Raw genomic sequence first — 16,969 nt, forward strand, 5'->3', positions numbered from 1 at the left:
TAATTAACTGCAGCAATGTGTAGATTATTTTTCTTGTAACATGTAATTAATAATTACTTAAAATATTATGTACTGGTTGGCTAAAAGGGGAGGAATTGTAGTGTATGTGCCTTTAAGAGCCCCATGTGTACTGTAATGCCGGTAATGGCCACTCAGGCTATATAAGCCTGTATATTGTGTTGTATCAGTTAGTTCCCCTCCAGACTTTGTTTAATAAACACCTATGAAGCCAACTCCTGTCTTCAGTGTCTCTATCAACACACAGACACAACATCATTGACCTGAAACATTGGCCGTTAATTTGCGACCCCTACGCATCCGCATCCCCGGGCAAAGGGCATCCATGGGCGGAGAGTTGGCTATTTGCCCAACCTCTGCCCAGCGAATGCCCGTGAAATTCTTACGCCTGGTAAAAGCAATCATAAGGCCTGTTTTTACCAATGTAAGAGTTTAAATGAACATAAAAATAATTTTTTTTCAATCATTTAAACATTAAAACACTTGTGCAATAAGGTAAGGTTATTTTTAGCCTATTAAAAAAATTGAAATGTATTTTTCAAAAAATTAAATTTTTGATTTAAATATTTAATTAAATGGCATTTTAATTCATTTTAAATATGTAATTTTTAAAAATGTATTTGAAGTGTAGATGTATTTTTGGGGGGTATTCCCATTCATGCTTATGGGGATTTTGTACATATGTTGGGCGCAAGCGCCGCTGAAATAGGTGGGCTTATACCCGCGGGTACCCGGAGAGGCCCAGGACTGTGAGTCTCTGTACCTCCTGGATCACCAGGTATGTGGGCATTTTATTTGCGGATCAGAGGCATTTCCCCATGGGAAGCCTCGACCACAAATTCAGGACCATTAACTCTGTTTCTCTTTATACAGGTGCTGCCTGACCTGCTGAGTATTGCCAGCATTTTCTGTTTTTAGTTCAGATTTCCAGCATCCGCAGTGTTTTGCTTTTGATAACCGACAGGATATTTGGATGAAACAGACTTCCACAGAACCTCAAGACACCATTTTGTGTGTGGCTGATGTGAATTTCCAGTGCAGAAATGAGGGAGAAGGAAATAGAGGGATAAAGGAGCAGGGTGGGAAGAGGTAATTAGAGTAGGAGGAGGCTCGTGTGGAGTATAAATATGGCCAGATTGGCCCGTTTCTGTACTGTAAATTCTATGCAATTTCTGCCTTTCAAAGAAGACATTAGAAAGTAGTGGTCATCCCAACTAACCTGTGCCTATACTTTATACCATAGCTAGGGGGGTAATCATTAATCCTCCCCACCACCCCAGCTATGGAGTTCAGGGGCTCGATTTGCCAAGCCCCAAGGAGGCGGGTTTGGAGGTGGGAGTGGTGGGAAAATTGCAGAATCGGGGAGCAGGAACCCATTCCGCCCCAACCCGCCTCCGTGCCAATGTCCCAGGAGGCGGGTACCCAACCTGTGCTGGGAGCCGCCTCCCCGAGGCGTGAAGGGGATTAGTGCCAATTAACTGCCTGTTAACAGGTAGTTAACAGGCAGTTTTTTGCCTAATCCTTATTTTTAGCCCTGAAGTGTGGGCTGTCTGACGGCTCCGAACCACGCCAAGTTAGCGAGGTGGGCCGTCGGTCTGCAGAGGTTGGAGGGGTCAAGATGTCCGTTGTGCAGGTGAGTGATGGGCGCATGTGTGCAGAGGTAAGTGTGTGAGGTAAGTGTAAAGTGTTTTAATAAGTTTTACTTACCTTTACTTTCTCCTGCAGGCTTCCTTCCTTCAGTTCTCGGGAGTCTCTCAGCTCACCGGCACAGAAAGCAGAATGGCCGCTGAACTGTCAAAAGCTGCAGCCTCTGCTTTCTGGTCTGGAGAGCTCTCTAATTGAATCTGAGTAGAAGGACTCAAGTTAGAAGACAGATTGTCAGTGTTTGACAGCTTCACAGAGCTGTCATATGCTGATTTTTCATCTGTCAAAAGCTCTTGACAGATAAAATGTCAATCGCTGACGTCACCAGTAACCAGGTGTCCCTTAATTGGCCTGCTGAGCCCGCTGGGCAGGCTTAATAAGGTCAATCAAGGGAAAATAGCGTGGGTTGGCCACAAGTCAATGGAGGTGGGACTACAACCCAAAAGGTGGGAGACCCACCTCCAAAAGCTCCCCATTGACAAAATCGAGCCCCAGGTTTCTAGACAGAACTAAAGACACAAACAACCTGTGCTGTGATTTATGGTACGGATTTTTTTTCAAGTTTGAACTAGCCTTTTGAAGTCAGCTCCCACACCTTGTGGGGTAGGGTGTTGATGTTCATGTATTAATAGTTTGCGGCACACATTTCCCCTTGATTGTTCAGCAGTCAGAGAAATTAGACTATTCTGTTGTCTGACAATATGTTCTTTTCGCTGTCCGTTTCTATAGCACCTGTTGCATAAGATTTTACAAACATTATTTCCAAGTAATAATGTTTTTTATTGAGTTCTTTATATATAACAGTGGGCGGTAGTGGTGTACAATGTGCGGGAATAATGGTGCAAAAAAAATGCCATTACATCATCTCCCAAGGCAATTACCTTTTTTAAAATTGCAGCCCCACAAAAGGAACCAGTTGCATTGCCCCAACAAAGCGCAATACTTGAACCCCACCTTCTGTGCCACAGACCCCTTTCTCATGCTATTATTTCATAAATTTAACAAATATGCCCCAATAAGAAATGATTTTCTGTTCAACATATCAAAAATTATGTGTGGGGGTTGGATGTTGTCCCCTTTAACATGATCCCCACTTGATTCACACTGAGCGCGAATTTTCCAGCTGGACTTTTAGGCTGTGTTCAAGCATTCTTGCACGAAATGTGGAAGAGCCTCATTCAATATGAAAATTATTTATGTAAATATATGAAGTTACCTGATGAGATGATTTCCCTTGTTTCTCACCTGGGATGCACAGTGCACTCAGTGGATGCATATCAAATGAATGATGTGTGGAAGGTGCATTCTAGCCTTTGGGAGATTGAATTCTTAAAAAGTGTGTTGGAGCCATTCTTGCCCTGGTTTTGCTTGCTGGATTTTAGCTTCCTGAATTTGTTTTTTAGAGGGGCGGGGCTTTTGTTTCTGCATTTCCTCTGTCTGCCTTTTGTATTTCTGGATTTTTGTGAGCTGCGATTTTTGTTGTTGCAATCAGCAATTCAGAATATGTCTCTGTTTTGGAGGAGGAAGACAAAGATCTGAGAATGGATGTGAGGCAAGTGTGTCTTTAACCACCCTTATCCAAGGAGTCGTACAGACTCAGGTGCAGACACCTAGCAATATCTGAAGAGAGTTGCCTTTGCAGACTCTGCTTCAGAGACCTCCCACCAACATCATGAGCATTTTGACAGTGGCCGTGATTTGACTGCAGCACTGACTTTATGGCTCTAGAGCCTTCCAAGTCACCACACAGTCAATCAGCAGTGCACTGATGCATAAAGCGGGTGATCGATGTATTGTTTGCCAGGACTAACTCTTCCATAAATTTTTTTAAAGAAAGCTGGTAGCATCACGAGAGAGTACTGCACTTTTTCTGTGGCAGGATTTTCCAAAGTGCAGGGCATTCATGTGACAAAATATGCAAACAGTCCAAATGTGCATGAAGCTCAATGTGTCATCACCAACTGTCCTCTGCAGCACCTCAACAACCATGGATGCCCATCCTTCAATCTGCTGATGCCTTATTCCTCCCTTTGAAAAGTAAACTTTCTGGATAATGTTAATATAAAATATAACCAATTTATTTCTCTGCAAGTAATAACTACCTCGGGACATTAGCAAAGCCAGTCAAACTACAATGTATCAAGACAGTGACTGATCGGTTGTGTGCCAGGATAAACAATCGCTTTCGCTGTGGAAAACCTGCAGCAGAATGAGAAGGCACTAGAATTGTTGTTTACATCACAGAATTTCCCCAGTCTAGGCTGTCATCGATTGCACCCCCTGCACAAAATATCGTCGTCTTCATGAGCAAGGGCTTCTGGTCAATGAACATCAAAACAGAATCCTGCAAGGCAGCAGTCAGGATTCCTTGATGGTAAGGAAATCCACCCTGTGTCAGGATTATTTGATGGAGAAGGAGTGCAAGAATGGTTCCTAGGAAACCTAGGCTGCCGTCTCTGGTTCTGGCTCCTGATACAAATGACAGCAATGAGCATCAGCTGCCTGAGAATATAAAAAGGCTCAGGCAGCCATTGGGATAATTATCAAACACACGATAGGCATCTTGAAGCAGTGAAATGCCGATTACCCTTACCTTGGCAGACACATTTCCCTCATTTCACTTTGGCCTTGTTCTTCAATCATCCTCTGTATGTTTGAAATCTTGCTTACTCTGACAGCACCTCCTGTCTAGCAGACTACATTCTGTGAGGTGGCTGCCTGGAGATCCCAAACAGGACAATGGTCCTTTGCTGCACTTCTTCCATCAGCACCAGTGTAACGCCATCTGAAAATAGAGTTGCTTTGTTCAGTTGTGTTTCCTCCTCTGCCCAGCAACAATGAAGCTGCCCCTTTAGGTAGGAGCTGTAGCTACAAACTATTTCCTGCTCCTGCTGACAATGAGCTCCCAATCTATCTAATCACTATCAATAGATAATGAGATTAACTTAGAAATTCCAGTGAATTTGACCCAATGTCAGTGAGTGTTGAGCTTGCTGCTGTGTGGGCTTGCCACTTTCACACCCATATTGGAACATTTCCCTCGAGTATTGTAAATTGTGCAAAATGGTTGTTATGTTTGCTGAGTATAGATATAGAATGAGATTTCTTACATTATAACAGTGTTACACTTCAAAAGTACTTCATTATGTTAAAGAGCTTTGGGACACATTGAGTTTTTGAAAGGTGCTGTGCAAGTTCTTTTTTATCTGCCTTCCTTCCTTCCAGTTGTCAGGATTATTTGGGTATGACACTTCAGGCAATTAGGTTAACACAATTTGGCCAATCTGTCAAAAAATGTAAATGGAGCATAGATGCTGAATTACGATAGGGTGCCCTAAAGCAGTATACAGTATAAGGAAAAGGAGGTGTAGCCGACAAGGTCAACATTGACTCCCTGTTCAGGAGGCATATAAAATGACAGAGTCCTGCATCCGTAGGCAATAACTGGACTTTGAGGATAATTATCATTTTATAATTGGGATCGTAGATGAGCTAAATACTCAAGGTTTCAAACTGTTTCCCAAAAGATTATGGACAGGTGGTGTGTGAGCCACATATGTGGAGTTGATTGGGCCCCCGGCATTTGGAAAGCTTGCTAGTTGGTAGAACTTATGTTTGCCCTTCTGTTGTTGCTGGACTTTGTGTGGGAAAGGGATATATTGACCTTTCCTGCTGTTAAGAATAGCAGGAACAGAACAGATGAGCCACATGACCTGAACATCTGGCTGAAGCAAACGTGGTCCTGTGCATCTATGTGAAATGCACCAGAGGCAGACTGATGCCTACCTCTGTATCCTCCCCATGTACAGGCAGAATATGATTCCTGGCAAACATGAGCGGCAAAAATCCCCTTGGAACTCATCTTTGAGGTCCTCCATCACTGATTTATTGAGCCAATGCCTCCGGATCACCTGGCTATCCATCTGGCTCAGGAAATATATTTGTGGCATGTTTACCTTTCACTTTATTGGGTTTAGTTTGGCTATCTGTCCCTTCTGTATAACGTTTCAATACTATTTTCTGAATAAAGAACAGGGGCTATGTCTATGTTCTAAGCCGGTGCTGCTTACTAATCTGCGGGTCTGGTGGGCTTCAACATAAGCACGTACCAATCTGAATGGCTGAAAATTGATTTTAAAAACAATATTTTGTCCAAAATCTGAGAACGAGGTGGGAGGGGTGAGGGAGAAGATGGCATTCATCCATAAGAACTCTGCAAATTATTAATTGCAGGAAACTTCAAAGGAAAGCACGTTTTGATCACCCGTTGAAATTTTAGACTCTGGTCAAACAGACAGATGGTATATTCTTCAGATGATATAAATGCTTTTATCATTTGCTGGAAAAGATGCTGCCCTAGAATGTAATAAGGCAAACTGGTGTGATTATAGTAACATCTTCTGACAATGTAGCATAAGTAATAATGGGGTGGGAAAGTTCGTTTGAAAATGGCAAGGATGAAGGAAATCTCATGAAAAAACACAACACTGTTTAAATGCTAAATTAAAAAATATATATTCTGCTTTTGCAAAGGAAGGCACGACTCGCCCCGATTTTACTTCTTGTGGTGCTCCTTCTTCCAGAGGGTCACACAACAGGAGAATCATTCACTGCGGAAATTCAAGGGGGCACCACAGTAGAAAAGGACAGTGAATCCATAACATTTACTACCACAAAAACACTTCATTCATTTTATGTATTTTGCTGTCTGTGCTTCTTTCATTGAGCAGAAAGGAAAGTGGCAGTTGGCCAAGATTAAACTTAATAGAAAACATGCACTTCCCTGCAAAAACTAAATGATTAAAGCAAATAAGAGTTATTATACATATGTCCAATTAGTAATCATGGGGCACAGTTGCAAAGCCCATTAGAAAGTAGGCAGTTCGCCCTGATGCTATTGCCTTGTCTGAACAGACCGATCAGCTGCTGCTGGCTGTTGTACATCATTGTCCTCCTAGACTTCAATGATTTTCAATTACTTCTCAGCCAAGTCTATGGTGAGGCTTCTGGCCATAGCAATATTGTGCAATATTCAACAAACACTTATAATTTTGCCAATCTTCTCTCGTGCATATTGTAAGTTCTCGCCTCCTGAACAATTCAAGCATCTGAATCATTGCTTTAGCACCCAATATGTTCCTTCAGTGAGCATCCTGGCTTGCCTATGTGCCTTAGTTGTAGCTGTTCTCTACTGAGATGTGGAGTCATCAGAGGTCTACAGAGGTGTCATCAGCCAGGGTTACGTTACATTGCATGCATTGCCCCTGTCTTCAAGGAGCCAGCCCACCATCCATCTGAAATAAAAACAGAAAATGCTGGAAATACTCAGCGGGTCAGGCAGCATTTGTGGAGAGAAAGAGAGTTAATGTTTCAGGTCAATGAACTTTCGTCAGAAGTAGAGGGATCTTTTGCCCTTACATGTCCATGATATGTCTGACTTGTGACTGCTTTGTGCATGCCATCCATCAGTCTTTTGCTCTGACGGTCTGGGTTTTAAGGGATCAATCTGTGTGCTGACGCGAAGCAGTGCAACTGGGACTGCTCGGCACTCCCATCAAGCTTCTCCCAAGTCTGATGGTTAATGCACCAGACTTCCTGTCTCTGGATAAGAGGTGGCAATCAGGACTGGTGCCACTGGGAGCGTATGAAGAGGAGGCATGTAGCCACTGGACGTTGGTGGGAGCAAGTGGGTACCAAGGGTCAGGAAAAGAATATAAGGGGGAGCATTTACTCATCCCCTAGGATGGCATGTACGCTGGTAGCTGCAGCCACTGAGTACAACATGTTGAACAACATAGCATTCCTGACACTGCCATGCATAACATACAAAATTTACCAAAAGTAACAAAAATAGCTTAACAAAATACATAGGGGGAACTTTAACCCCCGAAAACGGGTGGGTCAGGGTCGGGTGGGAGGTTAAAGTATTTAGGAACCTGAATCCTGACCAGACCCCACCTCCACCCCGCCTATTTCCGGTTTTAACAGAGGCAGGATGGGGAGGGGGGGTGGCGGGGCGGCAGCCAACCTGCTACCAGGAAGTGGGCTGGTATTTTAAATATTATAATGAGGCTGGAAGCCTCGGATTTAACCTGCTTTGAAGGAATAACTGTGGCTGGCCGGGGTTCCCGGGTCTCGGAATTCCCGGCAGACACAGGCAGACCAGGCTGCCAAGAGAAGACAGGATATGCTCTCACTGCAGTCAGGGAGTAGTTGAGACAGAGATGCACTTCCTCACAGCCTGTGGAAAATATCAGGGCATCAGAGAGAATTTCTATCAAAAATTCTCACAAATATGCCCTGAATTCAGAAATCTGACTGACAACCAAAAACTCCCATTCCTACTGGGGGAGGAGAGAAGCTGTGTAACACTGGCGGCACACTATGTTACAGCTTGCCATGAACAGAGGGACAACCAGTAAACTAAGACAAGAGTATATATAAACAAGGCGAAAATATATTTATAAACTCAGGGATATACCTGTTTATACACTGTATGAATGGAACCGCGTTTATGTGTTCAACCATAAATGTATTTTGATGCTTTGGCAACATAAGATGTACCTTATCATGCCAATAAAGCGATTTGTATTGTATTGCAGCGAGGCGAGGCCAGCCTCGGAGAGCAATCCTTGTGGGCCGGGAGAAGCAGGAATGCTTTCTAAGGGCCCTCAAAGCTCCCCCACCATCAGCCCCCCCATATAAACCCCACCCCGATTGGGGATCGGACCACCTCTGGAATCGGACCTGACCCCCCCCCCCCCCCAAGGTAGGGGAATCGGACCCTCCCTGGGATCGGACCTCCCTCCGGGGTCAGAGATTGGACACCCCCGGATCGGTCCCCCATCCCAGGTTGGGGATCGGACTCCCCAGGGTAGTTGCTCGCACCTACCTGTGGTTGCGGCCTCCTCTCCAGCGTTCACCGCCCAAGTGGAAGCCAAGCCTGTCCATCAGGCTGACTCCGGGCAGGTAACCTGTCTGTGACGTCACATGCAGGCTGTGGAGTTTAAACTCGAGTGGGCGTCCCCGCTCCCAACGGGTCCCAAATTAAAAATTCCGGCCATAGTGTCATCTCCATGAATATATTTTATAAAGTATTCTTTTTTTCAATATTGGTATTTCCAATGTCTACCTACGCTACAGAAGTCACTGTTCCACGTCTTCACAACCACTGTAATCAGATGGCAGGAGGTATAGCAGCAGGTTAAGCTGCTTAATATCAGTCCTTCACTCTCATTCCCTTGTCCCCGGTGTGATGGACCATCCCACCATAGCATGGGGCTCCATCTGGCAGGTTGGCTGAGAGTTGACAAGATTCAGTTTCGGCAGTGACAGATACTCCCGAGTGGGAAACGGTTGTGTGACCTGAACCAGTGTTCATCTCGCTGACAGATAGGCACTCGGCCACACATTCCTGAGCTCAATGGTGGGAGAAGAGAGACAAGAAGATTATATATATTTTTTGAAAAGGTTGAGGCTTCCTTAGCAGGTTCATACAGTTAGTGTAGCCAGGCAACAAGAATAAAAGATATATTTATTTGAACTTTGATCAGAACAGAATATATTTTGGCTTAAAATGATGCCAAACTGAAACAAGCTGCAACACGGTTAAAGGTATTTATGTGTGTGCACCTTCTTTATTGCATTCAAATTATGCTTTGGAAAAGATTCAAAACAAATTTACACCTTTATATCGATCTATATTATTTGACATGGGCAGATGAGATATTTACACCCATTTCAGCTTTAAATCTGAGGTGATTGTCAATCAGAGCAGCATCATTTAAGCACTAATAAATAAAAATTCCTGTATGGTTCTTCCAGTGGCTAACTGTAGTGTGTTTGTGTGTATCCGTCCTACCAGAATAGGGTGCTCCCAAGTTCGGTCCTAGTCTGTACTGAGTTAGCTGATCCCATCTAGAGCTTCAGCATTCCGTTGCTAGGAAGAAAGACAGACTTGCATTTATATAGCACCTTTCACCGAACTACCGGACATCTCAAAGCGCTTTACAGCCAATGAAGTACTTTTTTGAAGCGTAGTTACTGTTGTAATGTAGGAAACGCAGCAGCCAATTTGCGCACAGCAAGCTCCCACAAACAGCAATGTGATAATGACCAGATAATCTGTTTTTGTTATGTTGATTGAGGGATAGATATTGGCCAGGACACCAGGGATAACTCCCCTGCTTTTCTTTGAAATAGTGCCATGGAATCTTTTACGTCCACCCAAGAGGGCAGACAGAGCCTCAGTTTAACGTTTCATCCGAAAGACGGCACCTCTGACTTTAGGCCAGCATTTATTACCTAGCTTTATGCGCTCACGTCCCTGGAGGGGGATTTGAACCCACAACCTTCTGACCCAGAGGCGAGAGTGCTACCCACTGAGCCACAGCTGACACAGGAAGGTTTCTGATTGCTTCCCGGTGATCCATGCTGGAAAGTGCACATTGAGCATTGGGTGAGGACAGGATTGGGCCCAGTTTTGATGCTCCCCATAGCTGAATAGTCTATCGACATTCACTGTCTATGCTTGCCCATAAACAATGGCCATTTAGGGGAGGCAAGGGAGGATGGCACACTTGAAAATGGGTAACTATTTCAGGAGTAGAAGGATAAGGGGAGAAGATTGAAAAAAAAAATATCCTGCAGTGAATATACTGGGACCAATTTTACCATGGCTTTATTTCATTGATTGCTCTGAGGTCTAATACGAATGGAGTTGCATGGTAACGTTCTGTATAGGCTTCGAGTGCCAATTGTAGCAATGGAAATGGTTTTACAGGGGAAATCATTTAAACTTTAGGACTTCCAGGTATCAGCTTAGTTATTAATTCTGAATCTCAGTGAAGTAATATTTAATTAGGTTTTCATATTTTGATTGGCATATTTGTCTTTTGGCACAGATCCCTCAGATCAGCTATGCATCAACTGCTCCAGAGCTGAGTGACAACAGCAGATACGACTTCTTTTCCCGAGTGGTACCACCTGATTCGTACCAAGTTCAAGCAATGGTGGATATTGTTACAGCCCTTGGATGGAATTATGTTTCTACTTTAGCCTCAGAGGGCAACTATGGAGAAAGCGGTGTGGAGGCATTTATACAGATCTCAAGGGAGACTGGTAAGTGGCAATTTACAGAAGTTTGGTTACTACAAACAGTCTTCTGGAGCCTCGAATCCTCTGAACGCAATCTGCTCAGTGGAATCATTAACACTGTTGGAAGGTGTATGATCTGGACATCGACTGAATGCCTAAATTAGAGAAGTGTAGATTTAGGGGTGATTTGATCAATGCTTATAAAATAATGAAGGGATCAGATTGTGTTTATGTAGATCAATTATTTCAACTGAATAGGTTTTTTTTTATTCGTTCATGGGTTGTGGGCATCGTTGGCAAGGCCAGCATTTATTGCCCATCCCTAATTGCCTTTGAGAAGGTGGTGGTGAACCGCCTTCTTGAACCGCTGCAGTCCGTTTGGTGAAGGTACTCCCACAGTGCTGTTAGGGAGGGAGTTCCAGGATTTTGACCCAGCGACGATGAAGGAATGGCGATATATTTCCAAGTCAGGAATGACGTATGAAGAGAGATTGGGTCGATTAGGCTTATATTCGCTGGAGTTTAGAAGAATGAGAGGGGATCTCATTGAAACTTATAAAATTCTAACAGGACTAGACAGACTAGATGCAGGAAGGCTGTTCCCGATGGCGGGGGAGTCCAGAACCAGGGGTCACAGTCTAAGGATAAGGGGTAAGCCATTTAGAACTGAGATGAGGAGGAATTTCTTCACCCAGAGAGTGGTGAACCAGTGGAATTCTCTACCACAGAAGACAGTTGAGGCCAATTCATTAAATATATTCAAGAAGGAGTTAGATATATTTCTTAAGGCTAAGGGGATCAAGGGATATGGGGAGAAGGCAGGAACAGGGTACTGAATTTGGATGATCAGCCATGATCGCATTGAATGGCGGAGCAGGCTCGAGGGGCCGAATGGCCTACTGCTGCTCCTATCTTCTATGTTTCTATGTGTGGAGGGGAACTTGGAGGTGGTGGTGTTCCCATTCGCCTACTGCCCTTGTCCTTCTAGGTGGAAGAGGTCGCGGGTTTGGGAGGTGCTGCCGATGAGGCCTTGGCGAGTTGCTGCAGTGCATCTTGTAGATGGTACACACTGCAGCACCAGTACGCCAGTGGTGGAGGGAGTGAATGTTTAAGGTGGTGGATGGAGTGCCAATCAAGCGGGCTGCTTTGTCTTGAATGGTGTCGAGCTTCTCGAGTGTTGTTGGAGCTGCATGCATCCAGGCAAGTGGAGAGTATTCCATCATACTCCTTAATTTTGCCTTGTAGATGGTGGAAAGGCTTTGGGGAGTCAGGAGGTGAGACACTTGCCTCAGAATACCTAGCCTCTGACCTACTCTTGTTGCCACAGTATTTATGTGGCTGGTCCAGTTAAGTTTCTGGTAAATGGTGACCCCCAGGATGTTGATAGTGTGGTATACGATGATGGTAATGCCATTGAATGTCAAGGGGCGGTAGTTAAACTCTCGCTTGTTGGAGATAGTCATTGCCTGGCACTTGTGTGGTATGAATGTTACCTGCCACTTATCAGCCCAAGCCTGAATGTCGTTCAGGTCTTGTTGCATGCGGGCATGGACTGCTTCATTATCTGAGGAGTTGTGAAAGACACTGAACACTGTGCAGTCATCAGCGAACATCCCCATTTCTGACCTTATGTTGGAGGGAAGGTCATTGATGAAGCAGCTGAAGATAGTTTGGCCTAGGACGCTGCCCTGAGGTACTCCTGCAGCGATGTCTTGGGGCTGTGATCATTAACCTCCAACCATCACAACCATGTTCCTTTGTGCTAGGTATGACTGCAGCCAGTGGAGCGTTTTCCCCGCAATTCCCATTGACTTCAGTTTTACTAGGGCTCCTTGATGCCACACTCGGTCAAATGCTGCCTTGATGTCAAGGGCAGTCACTCTCACGTCACCTCTGGAATTCAGCTCCTCTGTCCATGTTTGGACCAAGGCTGTAATGAGGTCGGGATCCGAGTGGTCTTGGTGGAACCCAAACTGGGCATCAGTAAGCAGGTTATTGGTGAGTAAGTGCCGCTTGATAGCACTGTTGATGACACCTTCCATCACTTTGCTGATGATTCAGAGTAGACTGATGGGGTGGTAATTGGTCGGATTGGATTTGTCCTGCTTTTTGTGGACAGGACATACCTGGGCAGTTTTCCACATTGTCGGATAGATGCCAGTGTTGTAGCTGTACTGGAACAGCTTGGCTAGAGGCGCGGCTAGTTCTGGAGCACAAGGCTTCAGCACGACAGCCGGGATGTTGTCGGGGCCCATAGCCTTTGCTGTATCCAGTGCGCTCAGCCGTTTCTTGATATCATGTGGAATGAATCGAATTGGCTGAAGACTGGCTTCTATGATGTTGGGGACCTCAGGAGGAGGCCGATATGGATCATCCACTCGGCACTTCTAGCTGAAGGTGGTTGCAACCGCTTCAGCCTTGTCTTTTGCACTCACGTGCTGGGCTCCACCATCATTGAGGATGGGGATATTCATGGAGCCTCCTCCTCCCATTAATTGTTTCATGGTCCACCACCATTCACGACTGGATGTGGCAGGACTGCAGAGCTTTGATCTGATCTGTTGATTGTGGGATCGCTTAGCCCTGTTAGGGATGACCAGGGATCACGCTTATAAGTTATGTAAGGGCAGAACTAGGTTGAATGTTCGGCAGTTCTTCTATTCGCAGAGAATAGTGGACCTGTGGAACAGGCTGCCAGCTCATGCGGTGAACACTGATTCACTGACTTGCTTCAAGCGAGAGCTTGACCTGTTTCTGGCTGGGCCAGAGATCACACCGTTCAAGAGGTAGGCATTGTGTAACATTAAACAGGGCAAATGTGATCTCCTGGGCTAGTTTTAACGCCTAAGGTGGTCGGAGAAGAATTTTCCAGTTTCTTTCCCTCTACTTGATCTGGATTTTTATCTGTGTTTGATGCCTCTCCCAGGAGATTACTTGGGGTGGGGTGGGGTGGGAAGTGTACATGTTGCGATGCATAAGGCATCATAACTGTGTGGGACATGCTGGATGGACCAGTAGGTCTTTTCCTGTCTGTTATTTTCATAGGTTTAGTATGTTTACTGTACTCCATCTATGTGCTGAAGATTTAGTGGATTGCAATAGAAAGAGAAAAGATTTTTACTCATTTGGCAACTTTTGTAAGCCAGTGTGCGTTATATCAGACTTCAAACTGTACAAACATTGACTTAAAAATTGAAAGGAACCAAGATAATAACTTCATAAAGGTTTGCTGTATTAATGAAATTTGATTAATGTTTGAATGAAACTGATATAGTTTTCAGACTGAGAGGGAAATACACTTTGACAAATACTATAGGGACAATGTTGGATAAAGTTCATCTTAGCTAACAATACAATACAACCTAGTACACAGCACAGCCATAAGATGCAGTTCTCCACGTCGTTGGGTCTCAATTTTGGTAAATTTCAAAAGTTGTGGAGGTGCTAGAGGCAGGACAGGATTTCTACGCTACATCACTTGAGGGTATGAGTACACAAGAAAATCTTGTGTAGCTCTGATACAGGAGGCAGTAGCAACAGAACTATTGCGGGGGGTGGGGGGGTGGCGGTGGATGGGTTGGGGGTGGGGGCAGGATCTATGTCACTTTGATCTTGGTTAGATCTAGAAGTCATTAGTTCTGAGGGTGCAGTGTTGAACACTGTGTGCAACATGTGGCCATTGCTCTGTTACTATAGCAAAATCCAATATGGTAGAACTATATTTGAATATTTATCTTGCAGTGCTAAAACCCACTTTGTATCACCAAGTGAATGAAATAGGTTTGAGAACTGTTCATACCATCTCCTTTCATGTTGTTGCAGTGCAAGAATAAAACCTAGTCCTGGAACTTCACACCTATCCATTTCGCTGCTTGAATTGACAGTATCTGAATTTCTTCCGCATCACATTACCAGTTAACAAAATACCAAACATTAGCAACATTCAAACACATCTTAATTATCTGGTAATAGTCATCAAAATAGCACATTAGGAATGGGCAGTATCACCTTAATGGCTGCTTGGGCTGGAATTGACAAAATCATTTCAGCAATGCCAACTTTGAACAGGACAGTGATATGGATCGGTGTGTCATATCTAAATATATTTCATTATATTGCTTCTAGTTAGCAACATACAGACCTACTAATAAGCTAAGCTTATTCAGCCTCAATAAGAGATGTCTCAACAGGATCTTATAGAGGTTTATGAAATACTCAACAGGACAGAGAAAGTGAACACAAAACAATGCTTTCAGATATAACAGGGCAGCAGGACAAGAGGGCACAAGTTCAGGATTGTGAATGGCAAATTTACAGCTGATACCACAAAGTATTTCTGTACATGCAGGGTGATCAACAACGTAGGAGTATAAAAATTGCTAGACGAAAAAGACCAAGGTCCATCTAGTTTGCCTTCTACAATCCAGTTGGTCGCATGATACAATGGTAATCGAGGTGTTGAGTAATCATAGCAATCAATCTCGATCAATTAGCCTACAACAGACCCAGGCACGACGTGAGGAAGCCCCCTGGTGCAGAGCTTTATGAACCATAGGTCTAAAGTCAACATTTTCCTCCCAAGCCTGATAGACTTACCATGTCAGCTCTCAAATTACTCATATACTGTATCCCAGAATATTATTTTCTGAAAAAAATCAATCTAATTTGCATTTGAATGAATCAATAGCTGCTTTCCTCATCTCCCTAGGGAGCCTGTTCCATAAATTCACCGCTCGCTCACTGAAATATTAAAAACAACTGGAATAGTTTGCCAGGAAACATGCTTGAGGCCAAGGCATCAGATTGATTTAAAAACATGCTGCACTTAGAAGGCAATAGTACTGTATCCTAAAAGGGGGAGATTAAATGGGCGGAAGGGTTTTGTGATCTATTCTCGTTGAGCAATGTCCTGACAGGTGTACAGGTTAAACTGTAAATAGTTTGTTTAAGGCTGTCAAAAGTCGATTCATTAAAAAAAAAAGGAGATGTAAATTCTTGTCTACTGGCCTTGTCTGAGTCAGTTTTTATCAAGTGCTGTTGAGAATTACTATTTGAATGTAAAATTCAATTAATCCATTGCCGCCTCATCTTCAGAAATTGTTAAATGTTCTTGGTCTACACTTGGCTACAGTTTGTTGAGCATTCCCTGTACAAATGGCTTTAAAAGGACATAAATACGTTTTATCTTCCTCATATTTGTCTTCTGGAGCATAGTTTCTCAATACATGATTCCTCCAAGTTGGAGATCAATCAACTGAGGAAAGGAGATGCATTTCTATGTAGTTTTGATACATTAATTCAGTACTTAATCTAATGCAGTACATTTATTTTGATCTCAACTCCATGGACCATGAAAAACACTATTTTACATAATTCAGTGTGTTGTTATCTCTCCAATAAACAGCTTTGCTTGTATATGCCAAATATCAGTACAACATTTAAAGGGGAAGCATATTCATGTAAGTTTTTCTCTAGAAGAACTGTACTATGCTGAACACGATTTGAATTGTTTCCAGTTAGATCGCAGTAGCTCTTGGTATAGGTGCTGGATTATTAATGTCACTGAAGAGATTCACAGATGTAGGTACTGCAACACTGAAATATTTGTACCGTTATCTGGAGTTAACTGAAGGTAAATTCCTATCATCCTTGCCTGCTTGTGTTTGGTATTTCATGGAGTGGTAGAACGTGCCTGCAATTTCCTACGCAATGAGTTCACAACTTTAGTTGGACCATTTGGTTTGGGGAGGTGACAGAAAGCTTGACTCATAGGTTGGATGGTAAATTAACGAGCGAGTCATGAAGCGACACTCGTGTGGCTACTAATAGACGGTTGTGAAGTCGCACAGGCGGAGGTCTGGGTACAGGTAGATGACCTGCCATCTTGGTTAGCAAATGGTGCATGACTTCAGGTAGGTGACTTACAGACACAAAAAAAAACCCAACTTGAACAACTTCAGGATGTCCCAAAGTGCTTCAAAGCCACTGAATTACATTTGAAGTGCAGTTGCTGTTGCAACGTGTGGAATCGCGGGAGTCAGTTAGCGCACGGCAATGTCCCACAAACAGCAATGAGATAAATGACTGAAAAATCTGTTTTAGTGACATTGGTTGAGGGATGAATGTTGACCAGGACACTGGGCGAACTCCCCTGCTCTTTACACCCAGGGCCTTAGTTGAATATTTCATCTGTAAGACGGCACCTCTGACA

At 43.8% G+C, this 16,969-nt stretch overlaps 1 protein-coding gene across 2 annotated transcripts in view; it reads left to right on the forward strand.

Annotated features, from left to right (window-relative positions):
• Window positions 1-16,969, forward strand: part of LOC147106044 (metabotropic glutamate receptor 8) — a 477,360-nt gene that overhangs the window by 160,509 nt on the left and 299,882 nt on the right. For both annotated transcript variants that reach the window (XM_086008745.1, XM_086008746.1), the window contains exon 2: window positions 10,566-10,782. In XM_086008745.1, coding sequence (XP_085864871.1) covers window positions 10,566-10,782 — 217 coding nt within the window. The remainder of the gene's footprint in view (window positions 1-10,565; window positions 10,783-16,969) is intronic.

Source organism: Somniosus microcephalus, chromosome 16, assembly GCF_052327205.1.
Source record: "Somniosus microcephalus isolate GS21.2 chromosome 16, FLI_Smic_1.0, whole genome shotgun sequence".
NCBI lineage: Eukaryota > Metazoa > Chordata > Chondrichthyes > Squaliformes > Somniosidae > Somniosus > Somniosus microcephalus.